At 52.3% G+C, this 17,070-nt stretch overlaps 1 protein-coding gene and 1 pseudogene across 4 annotated transcripts in view; one reads left to right on the top strand and one right to left on the bottom strand.

Annotated features, from left to right (window-relative positions):
• Positions 1–17,070, top strand: part of FZR1 (fizzy and cell division cycle 20 related 1) — a 41,853-nt gene that overhangs the window by 16,274 nt on the left and 8,509 nt on the right. For 2 of the 3 annotated variants that reach the window (XM_079771839.1, XM_079771841.1), the window contains one exon: positions 16,671–16,804. In XM_079771839.1, the coding sequence (XP_079627965.1) occupies positions 16,736–16,804 (69 nt within the window). In that variant the 5' untranslated portion in view covers positions 16,671–16,735. Of the gene's footprint in view, positions 1–11,353; positions 11,500–16,670; positions 16,805–17,070 lie in introns of all 3 variants that reach the window. The other variant, XM_079771840.1, reaches the window with a different exon arrangement.
• LOC307099842 (neo-calmodulin-like) lies at positions 6–7,359 on the bottom strand (annotated as a pseudogene). The gene has a single exon. The product of its transcript is annotated as a neo-calmodulin-like (transcript).

The following is a 17,070-nucleotide window of genomic DNA, read 5'->3' as shown; positions in this document are numbered from 1 at the left end:
CGGAATCTGGGGACCCGCCCCCCGGGCCCGAGCCGCGACCCCCGAGCCGGGCCTGGCGGCTGCGCGGACCAACCCAGAGTCCCCTAGAATCGAACCGACGTGTCGTGATGCGACACCCAAGCTAGGGCGCTTCAGGAGGCCGCCGGACCCCAGAACACCGCCCCCAAGCCGAGCTAGGCCCAGTGACCTCAGCATCCCACTACCGTCTTAACTCCCAAATTCGAACCTCACCCCCAAACCCAGCCCTGAGTGACCTCTCCAATCCGGGTTACCTGCAGCCGTCGACCTCACCCCCCCCCTCCCGCAACCCTTTTATAAACATGGGACCGAGCTCTGCCCCCAAAACCAAAAACAAGGGGACCCCCCCGCCCATCTCACCCCCAGAACAGCGGGCCCATGCCCTAATAATATGTGCTATTCATCTCTGGCTTGTCAAACCCGGGTCTCCCAAGTTCGGGCCATCCTAGCTCAGGCCCTGTCCAAATTTAAACAGCCCTTCCATAGCTATATGTGACTCACCCAGGCTCGAACCAGCGCCCATCCCCATAAAATTCAAATTGAGCTTGTGGACTCCGAATCAAGTAGGCTGAGGTGTGGAGACCCTGTCTATCTGGGTGCCCCATTGTATTCACCGCACCCCTCTCCGCTCCTGACACACAGAAGCACTTTGGCAAGGCAGTTTGAATGCATAAATGCCCCCCTCTCTTCCAGCCCCACTGCTTTAATCGCCGGTCCTCCCAGCTTGACCCATCCCAGGATCATGCTCTCCCATTTTGGCTGACCCCACCAAAATCTAAGGTGGCCTGCCTGTGCCCAGCTGCTCTGAGATCCAGGATGGGTCTGTGGTCTGTCTCTTCCTGCAAGCACAAGCCACATCACCCCAGACACCCCACCTCCCTCCAATTGTGGAATGTCCTCCCCAGCCAGAGCTGTTTTCTCCTAAAAACGATGCCCCCCACCCCTGCATTGGTCCTACATCACCCAGACCTGTCCCAGACCCTAAGCCTGAGACCCACCACTGTGCAGATGTCCAGCCTAAACCTGTTTTTCCCTGTTCTCTTCCCTCCACCCCCGCAAAAATAAAAAAAATCATCTCCTTGTTCAGGGTGCCTCTCAGGCTGGGAACTAGATCCCCTTACCCCAGTCCACCAAATGATGACCTCATTCCTCTCACTGGTGAGACTCTACCACCCCCTCCATCTTAACATAGTGCTGTTTTTTTCAATTGTAGTTGACATACAATAGTATACTAGTTTCGGGTGTATAACATAGCGATTAGACATTTTTATACCTTATGATCTCCCCCCAAATCAGAGCCTCCCCCGCAAAAAAAAACGGCCTTGTTTGACTTCCCCATTCTGAGCCACCTGCAACCCATGACCTCTCCTCCCATACCTATCCTCCACAATCTTTTTGTAAATAGCAAGCGTAGCTTTGCTCCCCAAAACCAGGGCCCCCACTTCATCCCCACAACAGCAGGCCCATGCCCTAACCTGTGCTGTAGGAACTAGCCAAATCTGATACCCATCTGGCACCACTCAGTTATTACAATATGATTAACTACATTCCCTATGCTGTATGTTACATCCCTGTGACTATTTTTATAACTGGCAATTTGTAGTTCTTAATCCCTTCACCTTTTTTTAAAACCACACTTTAAATGAAGACTATTCATCTAAAGAAAAACCATCCGCCCACAGCATATATACCCCCCGCCCTGGAGTGGAGACAGGTGGGGGGGACTTTGAAAAGGAGGCTGGGTAGTCTCCCCTGGAGGAGGGAGCAGGATTTGCAAGCTGGGAGCTGGTGAGGTCCTCTGGGGACTGTCCCCAGGGTGGTACGTTGACCCCTAGGCTGCTTATTGAACAGAATTTCTCGAGGACCATCATAGCCTTTGATGTTGGGGGCTCCTCTGTTTTGGCAGTAGTGTACTGGCGTTTCCTTCTGAACCGAGAGTGGAAACAGGTGTGCTGCTCACTATCTTCTTTGTGTAGCAAGTGAGGTTGGATTGCTCCAGGAAGGTTTTGGGCCCACTCCCTTCAAAAATCAGGGCTCTGGTCCTTGGACAGCTCTTGGGTCAAAAAGGACAGGTGGTTCGCTGAGGTGGGGGCAGTGTCTCAGGTGTCTGTGCTGGTGGTGGTGGCTGATTGGGGCTGGGGGAGGAGTACCTGGAAGCAAACAGGAAAACCTAATGAGGCTTCAGAAGTGGCTTTGCATTGATTTCACACTGGCTTCTCTGTTTATTGGGACCTCTGGCCAGGCAGGTTTTGTACACTTGGGACTCCTGAGTTTGGGGAGGTCTAGAGTGGGGTTCATTGTGGGGACCTTTTGCTCAGTGTCACTGAGAGGGATGAGGACCTAAAGCTCACTCAGGGACTCCTGGTTTGTGTAGAGATCAAGGGAGTTGGTCTTTTAGGAACCAGCCAAACTGCAGTTCCTGTAGTTTTTCTCTTCGAGAGCAGAGGTTCTCACCTGGGGATATCTGTGGTTGTCACACTGGAGATGCTCCTGGCAGTGAGTGGGTGGGGGCCAGGGATGCTGTTCCAAACCCCATAGTACCCAAGACAGCCCTCACAGTGAATGACCTCACCTCAGTGTCAGCAGCGCTGAGCGGGGAGATCCTGGACTAAAGTTCAGACCGTGAGCCCTGGGAGGGCAGGGACTTTATTTCCAGAGCCTACATTGTGCCCTGGTGAGGCTGGAGCTGGAACATGCTGCTTGAGTGGATGCTGAGGGCCAGGCCCATGCTGGGGTTGATACAGGGAGCCAACAGAAAGGGGTGTTTGGTGGCCTCCTTTCTGCCCCGGGAGCTCCTTGTGGTGGTTCCTGTCCCATCACAGGCCCCAGTGGTCACCACTCTGCCCACTCAACCTCCCTGAGAGTTTGGCCACCGCGGGGGCCTGCTTGTGCATGCAGATAGGAGTCAGCAAGTCCTGAAGCTCCTCCCTCCAATGCACAGACGTCTGTTGAGCACTGAGATCAAGTAGAGGACCAAAGCTCCCCCTTATGTGCACTCTTGCCAGGACATTTGTGCCCCTGACTGCCATACATCCTTGTGTTTTTGGCAGGTGCCTACTTTTCCCTGCCTCAATTTCCTCACGTGTAAATGGACTGACAGAGCACCCTGAGCATTGCTTTACTTAACCATTCAACCAGTATACATAATAAATGGTGCCCCTCCCCAAGTAAGTGGCTTCCTGTGCATTCTATCTGTCCCTCTGTCTCCTTCACTGGCTCTCCTTTTTATTATCTTACTCATTAATTTTTGTTGGTAACAGCTTTATTCAGATATAATTCTAAGCCATACAACCCACCCATTTAAAGTACCGGTATACAATTCGTGGTTTTCAGTATGTTCACAAATGTGTGTATCCATCACCACTATCTAGTTCCAGAACATTTTCATCAGCCCAAAAAGAAGCCCCTTCCCCATCAGCAGTCACCCCCCAGCCTCTGACAGCCACAAATCTACTTTCTGTCTCTGGAGTTGCCTGTTCTGGACATTTCACATAAATGGAATCACACACTATGTGGCCTTTAGTGTCTGGCTTCTGTTAGTGAACATCATGTTTCCGGTTGTAATATGTCAGTGCTCATCCCTTTTCGTAGCTAAATAATATTCCAGTATGGATGTGCCACATTTTGTTTGTCCATCACCATTTGGTAGACACTTGAGCTGTTTCCACCTTTTGCCTATTATAGAGTTGCTATGAACAGTCAGGAACAGGTTCTTGTGTGGTGGCCCTGGTTAATCTGTACTCAGATGCCTCTTTGCTCCTCTACACATGCTCCTTGATGACCTGCCTGCTGTTCACCCTTAGCTTCCTGTCCTTGTTTGCTGCTGGTGCCCAAAGCTAACTCCTGAACTCCAGGCCCATGTAGCCAGCGACCAGTTAGTTATCTCTCCTGAGTGTGTCTGTCCATCTCTCCTATGCACCTTGGCTTGAGTGTGTCCAGAATAGGTCACTCTTTCCTCAAACCTGCCCCTCCCCCCCCACCCCCTTACAACCCCAGCTTCAACACAAGGCCTCTCCTCTCCATACCCCACATCTTTTCAGGATGCCTACTTTCTCACCCTGGTTCGCCACTGCTGTCCCTGGCCTCCACACTACACTCTGCCGGCCTGTAAGCCCATATCTGATCGTTCCACTCTCAGCTTCTGATCCCTTTCCCAGCTCCCTGCTACCACACAGTCCCAGGAGACTACCCTTTTGGCCTTGCCACCTTTCCCTTTTTCTGCTACCAGTGCCTTTCATGCATCCAGCCTCCCCAGTCTGTTTGCTGCAGGGTTCTATAAAGCTGCAGGCCATTCTTGATCCCATGCCTTTTTGTACATCTCTTCCCAGATCAGATCGAATTCGGGAACTATTGCTTTGTGATTCTCAGGGAGGTCTGGTCCCTGTGGGGCATGATAGCCACTGCAGAAAGGACTAGGCTTCATTTGCACAATAAGGAGAGGCCAGCTGGGTAGAGGGGAGAAGGATGGTGGGAGCAGGGGAAGGAGTAGATGGCTGTATGGAGGGTGTTTGTCCCTCTGCACTTTCTGAAGGGCTGAGCAGCTGAAAAGGGTTAGTGTTGGTCTATGGAGCTCACTGGTCTTTGGAAGCAACTATTTCCCTAAGGATTCCCCTAAACCAGGGGTCTCCACTAGGAGCGATATCTGGAGACCTCTGTGGTTACCACAACAGGGGATGCTTCTGGCACTGAGTGGATGGGGGCCAACGATGCTGCTCCACTCCCCACTGTGCCCAGGATGGCTCCCCAGAGAATGACCTGTCCCTGGTGTCAGCAGTGCTAGGGGTGTGTGGGGAGGGGGCGGGGGGTAAGAGGAAATACCCTGCCCTAAACATAATAGGTTTTTCCTTCTGCCACCCCCACCTTGGACCCATGGATGGGAACAGCAGTAAGACAGACTGAGGAAGCACTTGCTGATGTTCAGGCTACTTGTTAGGGGGTGCGCTCCCTGTCCCTGTAGGTGTGCAAGCAGATGCAGAGTTGTGGAAGGGCTACGGGAAAGTGATGGGGCTTAATCTGATCCCCTCTAAGGCCCCATCCAGCCTTGAGAATCAGCCCTCAGATTCTCAATCACAGTTAGAATCACATCACATAACTATCAATCACAGTTAGAATCACATAAATGATCATAAATCATTTGGGTGTGGCACTCAAGTTATGTTCTTTGTGTGGGGTTTGCATCCTTTGGGCTGCAGCAGACCCAAATGACCTTTTGGTCTGAACCTTTCACCAGGCTAGATGGGGGAGTAGGTGCTCTGGGGAGCAAGAGGTGGGGGACAGAAATGTAGGGGCTCATCTCCCTTTGGGCATCATTTCCGGAGCTTAGAGCAGCAATTCTCACCTGGGATGGGCATGGCCCCTGCTTCCAGCGGTGTCACCATGGGTCCAGAGGGGAGGTGTTGACAGAATTGTCTCTGCTCTGTGAGCCCTAGGGGACAGTGACTTCAGGCCTTTACTTTCTGGCTCCTTGATCAGCTTCTAGGACCGCCTGCACATGATAGGTGGGAGTAAATACATGAATGAGTACATGCATGCTGGAATATGCTCCTCAGGGGCCCCCGCCACAGGTGCCCAGAATAACTTGCCTTGTGGTGATTCACATCAGCCGTCCAGGAAAGGTGTGTTGTCTTCCTGCTGCATGCTTTTGCTTTTGTTAGCAGTAAGGGACCATTAACTTGAGGGACCACTCCCCTCAAAGATCCCAGTTTCTGCTGCTTCTGTCCTGAGGCCAGATGCTGGGTTCTAGTCCAGAGTCCACATCTGTAAGACCACAGCCAGCCCTCCTGCCAGGCAGCCCTGTTCCTCCATGTCCTTAACTGAGGACAGACTCTTAAGAACTGTGGTCCTTTTCACCTTCGTTGACAGTGTGGGAGGACATGGGGCCACACTTGGCCACCCAGCCTGCAGCTGTGACCAAGAGGTCATTGAGGCAGCAGCTGTGGCCACCAAGGCACCTCCCGTGCCACACAGCCCAGGCGTGTACTGCGTGATGGAGGAGCAGGAAGCAGGCATGGATGGGACCTATAGTGGGCCTGTCACTAGGCCCATGGGAATAGCCACCACTTCCTAGCATCTCCTTTGGGTCAGGCACTCTGCGAGCTGCTTCACAGAAGTTGAGCCCAGTTTCAAAGCAACATAGGCAGTGTTAGTCCCTTATCCCCACTTTCTAGATGAAGAGACAGCCAGTAAGGCTTGGAACCAGGACTCAGAGCCAGGTCTTCCCTCTGCAAAGCCTCCCTGCTCCACTGCACACGGCATAGCCGGCTGACAGCTATATAGTATTGTTGTTTTTTGGGGGGGGGCAGGGGGGGAATAAAAAGTTTTTAAATTGGAATACAAATCTACAACTTGGAATGGATTTGAGGCAAATTGTGCCATAAGCAGATTTTCTTTAAGTGGCTAAACAAAGTTTAAAAAGCAAGTAACAATAAAAATGTTTCTGGTACAGGACCAGCAGTACAAAAAAATAGTGTACGAGTACCTGGATGATACACCCGTTATGCAATAGTGCAACTTTTAAGTACATATCGTTGACTGTCCAAAGTCCACGCAGAGGTACAACTCCACCCTTCAACAACAACATACTGATAGTTCCTAAAGAAAACTACTTAAAAAAATGCATAACCAGATGTTCCCTCATTTGACTAACTCCATCTAAGTTTAGATGTGCAGAAGGGCTTAGATATATCCAGAGTAAGCCACATGCAACATGTTACTTAATTTTCTAAAATAAGGTTTCAGGACGACAATAACAGTAAGATAAGGGAAGAAAACATGGAGGAATGAAGTCCTAATTACTATACATGCGTATTTTTTTTTTGACAGTAGGGGGAACCTTTTACAAATAAGTTACAAACAAAGGAAAGGCAAATAAACAATTTTGTATAAGAAATTTAACACATTCTGTACAATATCTCCACTTTGCTGTAATTTGTACAAACTTCATAGTTTACTTGACCATCACCATCAATATCTGCTTCCCTGATCATTTCATCAACCTCTTCATCCGTTAACTTCTCTCCAAGGTTTGTCATCACATGGCGAAGCTCTGCTGCACTAATATAGCCATTGCCATCCTTAGCAAACACACAGAATGCTTCTCGAATTTCTTCTTCACTGTCTGTGTCTTTCATTTTTCTTGCCATCATTGTCAGAAATTCTGGGAAGTCGATTGTGCCATTACCATCAGCATCCACTTCATTTATCACGTCCTGTAACTCTGCTTCTGTGGAATTCTGCCCAAGAGGCCTCATTACAGTTCCCAATTCCTTTGTTGGTATAGTTCCATCACCATCCTTGTCAAATATGTAGTGAAAAAGCTTCTTCAGTCAGTTGGTCAGCCATGCTGCAAGCACTACCGGCCTCCGAGATGCAACTACACAACCACTCAGCTCGCTCGCTCCAGTCCGGCTCTGTATAGTATTTTGATTTGCTGCAGTGGAAGGGAGGGAGCCTTAGGCTGGACACAGCTTGCCTGACCCACGGCAATAGAACAAGGTCAGAGATTCCTCTCCTAGCCCCCAGATCCAATGTGAGCAGAAAATTGGACAACTCCTTGTTTCTGATTGGATCTTTCTCATATGGGACTTCTCCAACAACCCCTTAGAGAATTGCTGGGAATAAGACAACAGCCCCTGGGCTCCTAGCAAGATCCCCCACCTTTCTAAGAGGAAGGGGCTGGTTCAAGACCCAAGGTAATCTGGGGGTGTTGTGAGTCACCTCCCAACCTCCTGGTTCCTTCCCTTGTGTGCACTTTTCTCTGGAGATTCAGGGCCTGTGAAAGTCTATGCCCCAAGATGACGGTTTCCAGGGAGCCCTCATTCATTTGTCATCATGACCCCTAATTGGATGATTCCTGCAGGAAGTGCTTGGTAGAGATTCACATGTGATGTAAAGAACCATCCAGGGCAGTCCTTTCAGCTTTAGACTGCTGGCTCGCTTCATACTGAGCCTGGGGACCCTCCCCCATGGGAACATTGTGACCTGAGTGGTTATAGTGGGTGGAGTTCCAGTCCCAGCTCCACCACCCACCAACTGCCAGGGCCCCAAGTTCCTTAGTTTGTGAAATGGAGAGATGGATCATCCCTGGGGACAAAATTAAATAAAGCATGTCTAGTGCTTCGAGCTGTGTTGGCTCATGGAGGGGTGCAGGTGGAGTTTGCCACCGTGTTCTGATGACCTCCTCACGGGGCCAGGAGCAGTGTCCGTCCATCTGGGACCCTGGTGTCTGCATAGGACATGTCTAGGCAGGTGATCACAGGCTCCTGCTAGAGGCTTTCCTCACTCACCTCCATATCCCTCGTGCATGGCAGGTGTCACCTGACCCCTCTCACTATTGGCTGGTGCAACTTCTCCAAGGGACGATCGCCCCACCCTCACCTGGGGGTGATTCTGCCCCCAGTGGACACTGGTGATGGCTGGGGCATTTGTGGTTGTCACAGGTGTTTCTGGCATTGAGGGGTGGGGCCAGGGATGCTATTCAACCCACCATAGTGCCCAGATGACCCCCCACGGAGAATGACTGGATCCCAGGGTCAGCAGGGCCGATGGTGTAACCCATTTCGTAGGTAGCACACCCAGACCATAGTTAGCCTCAAAACACTGAGTCCATGGCCCAGCTGGTGTGGCTCAGTGGTTGAGTGTCGACCCATGAACCAGGGGATCATGGTTCAATTCCCAATCAGGGCACATGCCCAGGTTGCGGGTTCAATTCCTAGTGGGGAACGAGCAGGAGGCAGCCAGTCGACGATTCTCATCATTAATGTTTCTTTTTCTCTCTCCCTCTCCCTCCTTCTCTGAAATAAATAAAAATATATTTTAAAAATACTGAGTCATGCAAGATGTGTCATAGGAGTGTCTCATTTCTTTTGGCTCTTTAAAGAGCCTTACAAAATATAAAAACAGTGAGGACCAATTTTTCAAGATAAGCAAGATCTTGAAGGCCTTGAAACTTGGCTTCAGGAAGCAGAGTGCTCTGATCCTGGGGGCCTTGGGCCTGCTGTGAACTCACAGGATGAGTTCCAGGCCAGACAGGAGGCCCTGTGTACCTACAACACAGCCGTGTCCCTTCTTGAGAAAGCCTCCAAGATGATCATGACGTGCGGTATGCTGTATGATTGGTCGTGCCCAGGCAGGCTCTTCCAACTTATTTTCTCATTTGTGAGGTGGGGAGGCCAGGGGGTGACTTGGTGGAGTTAAAGCTCGTCTGCCTTATTGTTCCTCACATGGGACTCCGCCTACCACTGGCTTCAGCTGGAAGAAGGACTCACAGGTGTTGGCATAGGATTGTCTTCAGTCCCCTTTAGCCCTGCTAACTCCAGGCTTAGCCCACACAGGCACCATTGTCTTACTCAGCAGGTAGCACTCTGTGGCCTGGCCCTATACCAGGTGTCTGGGCACTTACGGCATGGGCTGGGTCATTCTCTGTGGGGGCCGTCCTGGGCACTGTGGGGGTTGAGGAGCACCCCTGGCCCCCGCCCATTCAATGCCAGGAGCACTCCCTGTCATGAGAACACAGTGTCCCCTGGGGGCAGTCACTCCAGTGTGAACTGCTGGTTTATACTTAGAACAACCTGTTTTCCCTAAGTTCTGGTGAGTGGGAACCATGTGTATCCTACAGGAGCTGTGAGATTGGGTAGCTAGGAGTGGCAGGGACAGCCCCCTCAGGAGGGTGCAGCAGGCCACTGGGCAGCTGGGTTGAAAACAAGGGCCCTGCTCCATTGCTACCTGTTGACTGGAAAGCATGCACATTCGGATTGCTGGGAAGGCAGCCCCCGGGTTGTCAGGAATCCCTGACATGTATCCCTAGCCATGTGGGGACCTCATTTCTGCCCTTTTAGGTGAGTAGGGTTGTGCCCCTTTTCCATAGGAGCAGGTTGAGGCTTGTCTGAGGCAGCGGCAGAAGGTAGGCCTCCTGACTCTTCATTCTGGGGACCCAGGGAAAAGGAGGCCCTCCTCTTTAGGGCTGGCTTGGTGGGTGAGTGAGACCCCTAATGACCGTACCCTGCAGAGGGAACAGTAATAGTAGGAAGCCAAGCAGCCAGGGCTTTGGCCACCTCACCAGACCAGGGACACCAGCCTACAGACAGCACCCTTCAAGGCAGCAGGGCAGGTACCTCTCCAGGCCAGAGTTCTCGCACTGCCGCCCCTTCCCCAATCACTAGGCCTTACGGATCGTCTGTGCTAAGTGACTACTTGTTAACAGAGAAATCATTCCTTTCTCTAACATTCATACAGCAAAGGCAGCACAATGTTCTGGTGCACAGCCAGTGCTGCTCCCACCACTGAGACTTCCAGTTGGGTCCTGGACTTACGTAGTTCCATCTCTCCCCAGCTGGCTTATTTCTTTGAATAGCTAACATGTCCCTTTCACTGAATTCAAGAAGTACCAAATTATGAGCCAGGGGAAGCAAGGCTTCCTCTTTCTCCTGACCCCCATCCTCTAGTTCCTCTCCCCAAGAGCAACCTCTGCTACAAGTTTGTTCTCCAGCCTTCCAGAAACTGCTTATCCCCACAATGCTGTTCTCACAGGCAGCGGGTCCCCAAGACCTTCAGGCCTGCCCTTTTTACTTCAGTGTCTCCTGGTGGGGAAGAAGCCCTGCCCTTAAGGTAGCGCTTGGGTCATTTCTCATGGTCTCTGCTCTCATAAGCTGTACAGAACAGCTTTGTACACAAGGTTTTGCACACACAAGCCCAGAGTTGCTAAGGGCAAATTCTTCGAAGTAGAAACACTGCATCAAAAAGGATGCACTTTTTTAGATTTTGCAAGCAGTTGCCAAACTGCCTTCCAAGCTGCCTTTCTTAGAAGTCGTACTAGTTTCAGCTGCTGCCAGCAGTGCGGGCCAGCAATCCCTATGCATCCGTGGCAAGGGCGTGTCACCTAATCTCAGAATCACTCAGGGCGAGGAAGTGGGAACCGCCTGCTCCAATTGTGAGGGCAAGTACTTTTTCCAGGAACAGTTATTCATGTCCTATGCCACTTTGGTCTATCTTCAGAGTGGTAGATGTTTTTTCTAATTGTCTTTTTTTAATTGATTTTTAGAGAGAGAGGAACAAACGGGAGAGTGAGGGGGGAAAAACATCAATGTGAGAGCGAAACATTCCCAATGATTGGCTGCCTCCTGCAGTCTGTACTGGGAATTGAGCCTGCAACCTCAGCATGTGCCCTGAACAGGAATTGAACCAGCAAACCTTTTGGTGCATGGGATGACACGCAACCCACTGAGCCACACCGACCAGGGCCCTGTTGTCTTTTTTTTAAACATTGTTTGTGGTGTGTTTGCCTTGCAGACACTTTTCATTTCTCTGGTGATGAATTGACCAGACTTTTCTCTTACAGCTTGGGAGTCTTTTGTTCTTCTGTGGTGCAGCAAGCAGCGATCTTAGAGGAGAGTCCCCAAGCTGAAGTTCCGTGTCCCCTGAGGTCTCAGCTCTCTGGAATGAGCCAGTCTACACACTGGCTGAGCTCCAGGCCTTAGTTCCAAGGTCAGGCTGGAGCAGGGTCTCTGGGCTGGTGGGCAGGCCTGGTTGTGTGTTTGTGTTTCCCAGGTCACGCGGCTTGGGTGTGAATTTGTGGCTGATTTGACCTTCTAGTTATCACTCTCCTGAGATCTTGGTCTGTGCCTGCCGCGATTGACCAACAGACCCTGAGTGACGGATGAATGATTACTCTGACACATGTTTCTGTGGAAGAGAGGCTAAGGGACTGGTTGGCATAAGGAGCCAAAAACAGCCTCGATTGCCTGCCTCCTTAGGCTTTTCTTGTAACAACAGCTTGTACTAAAATTAACTATTAGATGCTATCAGCAGGGTAAGCATCCTTGAGAAGACACATGCATCTGTAATGTCTTTTAAGCAAGGACATGTCTAAGTAAACACCCGGGGGCTCAGACTTGTTTGGAAAAGTCAAGGCAGGGTCTGCACCTTCAGCAAGGTCCCCCAGAGACCTCTGACCTTTCAGAGAATCCTCCTTACAGACTTTCCAACCAAGTCCCATGCTTCCCCACATGTGCCCATCTTGTCTGTCTACCTCCACCTCCTCATCAAGAAAACCTGATGAGGTGTGTCTGGGTGGGGTGCTTCCGAAGGTAGCAGGTCCATTTAGAAATAAGAGTGACATCCCTGCTGGCCACCAGGAAGGCTCACCCCATTGGGGATGTTACCTGCATTAACCAGGTCAGAGCCTGGGACGAGTTAGTTCTGGAGCCCCTCCACTGTGCCGGCATCCCATGGGTCCCTCTGTGGGTGCCTGGTCTTGGAGAGACATTCCAGGCTGGGTGCTGGGATCCAGTGCCCCCTCTACTCCCTCCAACTTGCCCTTACTTTGACAGCTGAATGTTGGAGCCACTTCTAAAATGTGCTTCCTGGTAGCAGGTACCACCACCCAGAATTGTTCTTCACCTAGTTCCATGTTTCTGGCTTGCTGCTCCTGACACAAAAGGAGCTCAGGAGGGTGACATGTCCGTCTTCTTGCCTGCTTAACCCTGGTACCTGCCTCAGGCCTCTGGGCAGACAGTCAGCAAAAGTGCCTTTTGGCAGAATGAAGACCCACTGCCTCTCCGGCAGACGAAGGGGTCTTGGGAGTCAGGGGGGTGGGGAATGGGGTTATGGAGAGAGGGGATGATGGAGACAGAGGATTGGTTGGCTATCCACAGTGGGCCACATGGGACTGGGCAGAGAAAAGGCCTGTGTTGAGCACAAGCATCTTAGGAACCCTCTCAGCAGCCACCCCCCAGAAGGACCCATGAAGGAAGGCTGCAGCATGGGCCCTGCCTTCTCTGCCCTGTCCTAGTGGGTGTCCTGCAGCTGCTATAACAAGTCACCACAAACTTGGTTGCTTAAAACAACAGAAATGGCCCTAGTCGGTTTGTCTTAGTGAATAGTGTCGGCCCGTGGACTGAAGGGTCCCAGGTTTTTGTTTTTTTTTTAATTTATTGATTTTTTACAGAGAGGAAGGGAGAGGGATAGAGAGCTAGAAACATCAATGAGAGAGAAACATTGATCAGCTGCCTCCTGCACACCCCCTACTGGGGATGTGCCCGCAACCGAGGTACATGCCCTTGCCGGAATCGAACCTGGGACCCTTGAGTCTGCAGGCCGACGCTCTATCCACTGAGCCAAACCGGTCAGGGCAGGGTCCCAGGTTTGATTCCTGTCAAGGTCATGTACCTTAGTTGCAGGCTCAATCCCCGGCCCTGGTTGGGACTAGTGCAGGAGGCAGCCACTGGATGTGTCTGTCTCACATCGATGTTTCTTTGTGTCTCTCCCCTTCCCTTCCACTCTCTCTAAAAAGCAATGGAAAAATATCCTTGAGGGAGGATTAGCAAAAATGAAAATTAAAAACCAAAACTGACCCCAAAACCCACAAAATTATCTCTATAGTTCTGGAGGTCAGAAGTCCAACACGGGACTAAACTCAGGTGTGGGCAGGGCTGGTCCTTCGTGAGGCTCCAGCAGAAAATAATTTCTGGCCTTTTCCATATCCTGGGCTCTCGGCCCCTTCCCCCATCTTCACAGCCAGCAGCACAGCTCTTTCATCATTCACTCTGACCCTGATGCCTCTCTCTTACAAGGACCACGTGTTGACACTGTGCCCTCTGGGGAATCTAGGATCATCCCCTATCTCAGGGGCCTTGACTTAATTTTATCTGCAAAGTTCCTTTTGCCACATGAGGTGATATGTCCACGGGTCTAGGGACTAGTGCCCTACACATGTGGGCAGTCTGGAACCTCTCTGGCCCTCAGGCTCCATGTCTAATGGTGAGACGCTGCCCACTGTACGGGCTTCTGTAAGTGGCCACATCAGTGTAGCGGGCAGACAGGGGCAACTGATCTGATGACAGGTGAGTGTGCCACTCTGGACATTCGTTCTGGACTCATTCAGCACACCACCAGCTATATGGCACTTCGCCTCTTAACTCGTCCTGGGAAACCTGTCTTTCACTCTGTGTCTCTTGAGATGACTGCAGCATTTGGGGCTCTGCTTAATTTTTGAGGTGCAGAGTGCATCTAAGCTATTGTCGGGGGGCCTGCTATCCTGAAACAGACTAGCCCTGCTGGCCTCAACGTGGTGCCATTGGTCTGTGAATGGAGGTGGTCTCCATGGGAAGTGAATTCATCTGACCTAGAGGTTTACAGGACTGTCACCCATAGGGTGACCAGTCCCTGATATGAGGCCCCTAGGGTTTTTTCCTGGGGAGGCCTCTCATTCCCCCATATCCCACTGGTCCTGAGCCTGCCTGCCTGGGGAGAGTGAGCTATTGACTTTGTCTGGAATAGTTCACTTTCAGCAACAGTATGTTTGGAAGCCATGGAGAGGGGCAACTCTAAGCACAGGGACCAAGACAGCCTCCAACCACCTTATCTCCTGAGAGCTCACTGGCGGGTGGCCAATGTGGCCCAGGCAGGGCCAGTGGGGGAAGTTAGCCAGCCTCTCTGAGCTTTGTTGTTTTTTTGTCTGCAAAGTGGTGGGTACAGCCAACTGGTCCACATCTGGGAAAGTGCCCACTGGCTGTTGGAACTTACTAGAATGGAGCCATGGCTACAGGATGCTCGGTCAGGGTGGACCTAGAGCTCAGTTCTGTTTGCATGCAGCCTGGTGCCGTGGTCGAGATGATTTGGGTCTGCCCTTGGGAAACTGTCCTTTTGAACAGGAGTCTCCATCTGGGACAGACTCTCAGACAGACACAGGCATCTCTGTGTCCCAAGTACGGCTGTGCTGCCACAGGAGTGGTCAAGTGTGGTGAGGGCACATGTGTGTGGAGGGGGGTTGCTGGGCAAGACCTGGGCTTTTGGGAGAATCTGAAGGGGGAAGGGAGGCGCAGGTACATTCTGGGGCAAGCCAGTGGTGGACTTTGAGCCAGGCAGGGCCAGGCTAGGCTGGCAGGAAGTCGGAGGAGGTTGAGGATGTGGCCCCAGTCCCCAGAGAGGTAAGGAAGGCCTGAAGCCATCATCAACGCCTTCAGGCGACTCTGTCCTGTGGCTACAGTGGACCAAAATGTGTCTGGGACCTCTGTTACAGCAGGGTAGGTGGAGGGAGCAGGAAGAATGTAGCCAAGAAGGGATGGCTGCTCCCAGAGGTTTAGCCAAGATTGAGGGGTGCTGAGGTGCTGTGGTCCTACTTTTCTCATCAAAGCTGGTCTACTGAGGTTTGGACAGGGGCTTGGGGCTCCAAGCTAGCACAGGCTCACAGGAGCCCCAGGCTGTGGAGGGAGGGCCATGGGCGCACTGGTGGTGTTGCTGCCCCTCACTCAGTCTTCACATCTTCATCTGCATGAGGGTGTGGGCACCTAGTTCACGATGCTGTGGGGGGGAGCATGAGATAAAACATGCAAGCTCGCTAATGTGGAAGGTGGCGGGAACACACTGTGGGAACCAATGGCTATGTCCTGCGTTTTGACCAAGCAACTGGCTTCGGGACTGGGCCACATCAAGGCATTCCCGTGTGTGCAGTAACGACATGTGAGGGACAAGTACCTGACGGGCTAGAGCTGGTGCTTCAGCCACACAGTATGCATGGTCTCCGGGTTGGGCCAGGAATTCATCAGAGAGGTCATTGGGGATTTGAGAATAGAATTTAGGCAGACCTGCCTAAATATCTCATAGCGTGGGCCTTTGGGCTCCAGCCAGAGGAGTAGAGCGACAGTGACTGCCAGGGTTCTGGGGCACAGGGCAGGCCCACAGCAAGAAGCTGCAGTCTGCTGAACCCCTTCTGTGCCAGGCTCTGTCCTGGAAACCTGCATTACCCTCCATGCTCTGCAGTGCCTTGAGGGGAGGCAGGACTGGCAAACGTTCTCTTCTGAAAGCAGCCAGACTATGGCTGTGGGTCTGGTTTGTCCCTGGGTCCCAGTTGGCCATCCCTGCCATAAAGAACAGCCCTTCTTTCTGAGGCTGCCACTCACTTCTGCCCCATCCTGGGATGCAGAAAGCCCTTTCTCCTCAGGTCTGCCCGTCCCTCTAGAATATTGTCCTCCAGCCTCCTTTTGCTGGTGCTCTCTCACTCCACTTCCTCACAGAGGCCTCCCCAGATTGGGTGGAGTTCAGTGGGAGCTGGGTAGAAGCTGGAGGCCAATTTCCTTGGGTCACAACCTGGTCTGCCTGGCCCTGGGGTTCAAGTGCCTGCATAGGGCCTGGGGCCCAGTCAGCTCTGGCAGACTCCTGTGGAGTGTATTGACCCACACCTGTTTTGTGTATTGACCCTCCCTGGTACAGCCCCAACCCATGCCCAGCCCCATGCCTCCTTCTTGGGGCCAGGAGCCAAGGAGCCAGGGAAATGGTTCCTCGGATGGCTCTTGCCTTAGAGGGTCTGAAGAAAGAAGGCAATGAGATGGAGGCCTGGGTTGGAGGAGCGGGGGACTTGGGGTAAGCCCTTGGGGGTCAGGGATAGGGGCAGCCTTGCCCTAAACAGGACAGAAGTGAGGGTCCTGTCAGAAGGCCCCACAGAGGAAGCAGAGAGGAGTCCTGTTTGTCCAGATTGTGTCTCCCTGTGACTCCCAAGGCCTCTGGGGTAGGCCACGCCCAAGCTCTGGGCCCCTGGGCGGGAGGACCTGCCACATGGTAGGGAAGCTTGGCCATTCCTGAGAATGTTCTGTGGGAACCGGGTGGTGGTGAGGGCTGCTGCCCCCTGGTGCTGAGCTGTCCTGCCCTTCCTGCCCCAGGCTCACTTTGCTGGCTGGACTTGGTGGCCTGACTTGGCCGGCAGCCGTACCTGCCCTGCCTCACCATGGACCAGGACTATGAGCGGCGCCTCCTTCGGCAGATTGTCATCCAGAACGAGAATACGATGCCGTGTGTGAGTAGCCGGTGGTCACCCTGCCAGTGCGGGCCTGGCCCGGTGGAGCTGGTGGGGAGATGGGGTGAGGGGTATGGTTGGCCACAGGGCTTCAGCCCTCAGCAAAAGAGGGAGGTGCTGTGCAGTGAAAAACACATCCTCCCCAGAACGCCTCCCTCGTGACAGCACCACAGCCACCAGAGCTGCAGTGCACCTGCCCTCCTCCTGCTGGAGGCCCCTTATTCTTTACAGGGCCTGTGCCTCCTGGCCTGCAGAGGGCACCAGCG

Source organism: Cnephaeus nilssonii, assembly GCF_951640355.1.
Source record: "Cnephaeus nilssonii genome assembly, chromosome: 5".
Taxonomy (NCBI): Eukaryota; Metazoa; Chordata; class Mammalia; order Chiroptera; family Vespertilionidae; genus Cnephaeus; species Cnephaeus nilssonii.
Note: the sequence above shows the minus strand (reverse complement) of the source record. Positions and strands in the feature narration are given on the sequence as shown.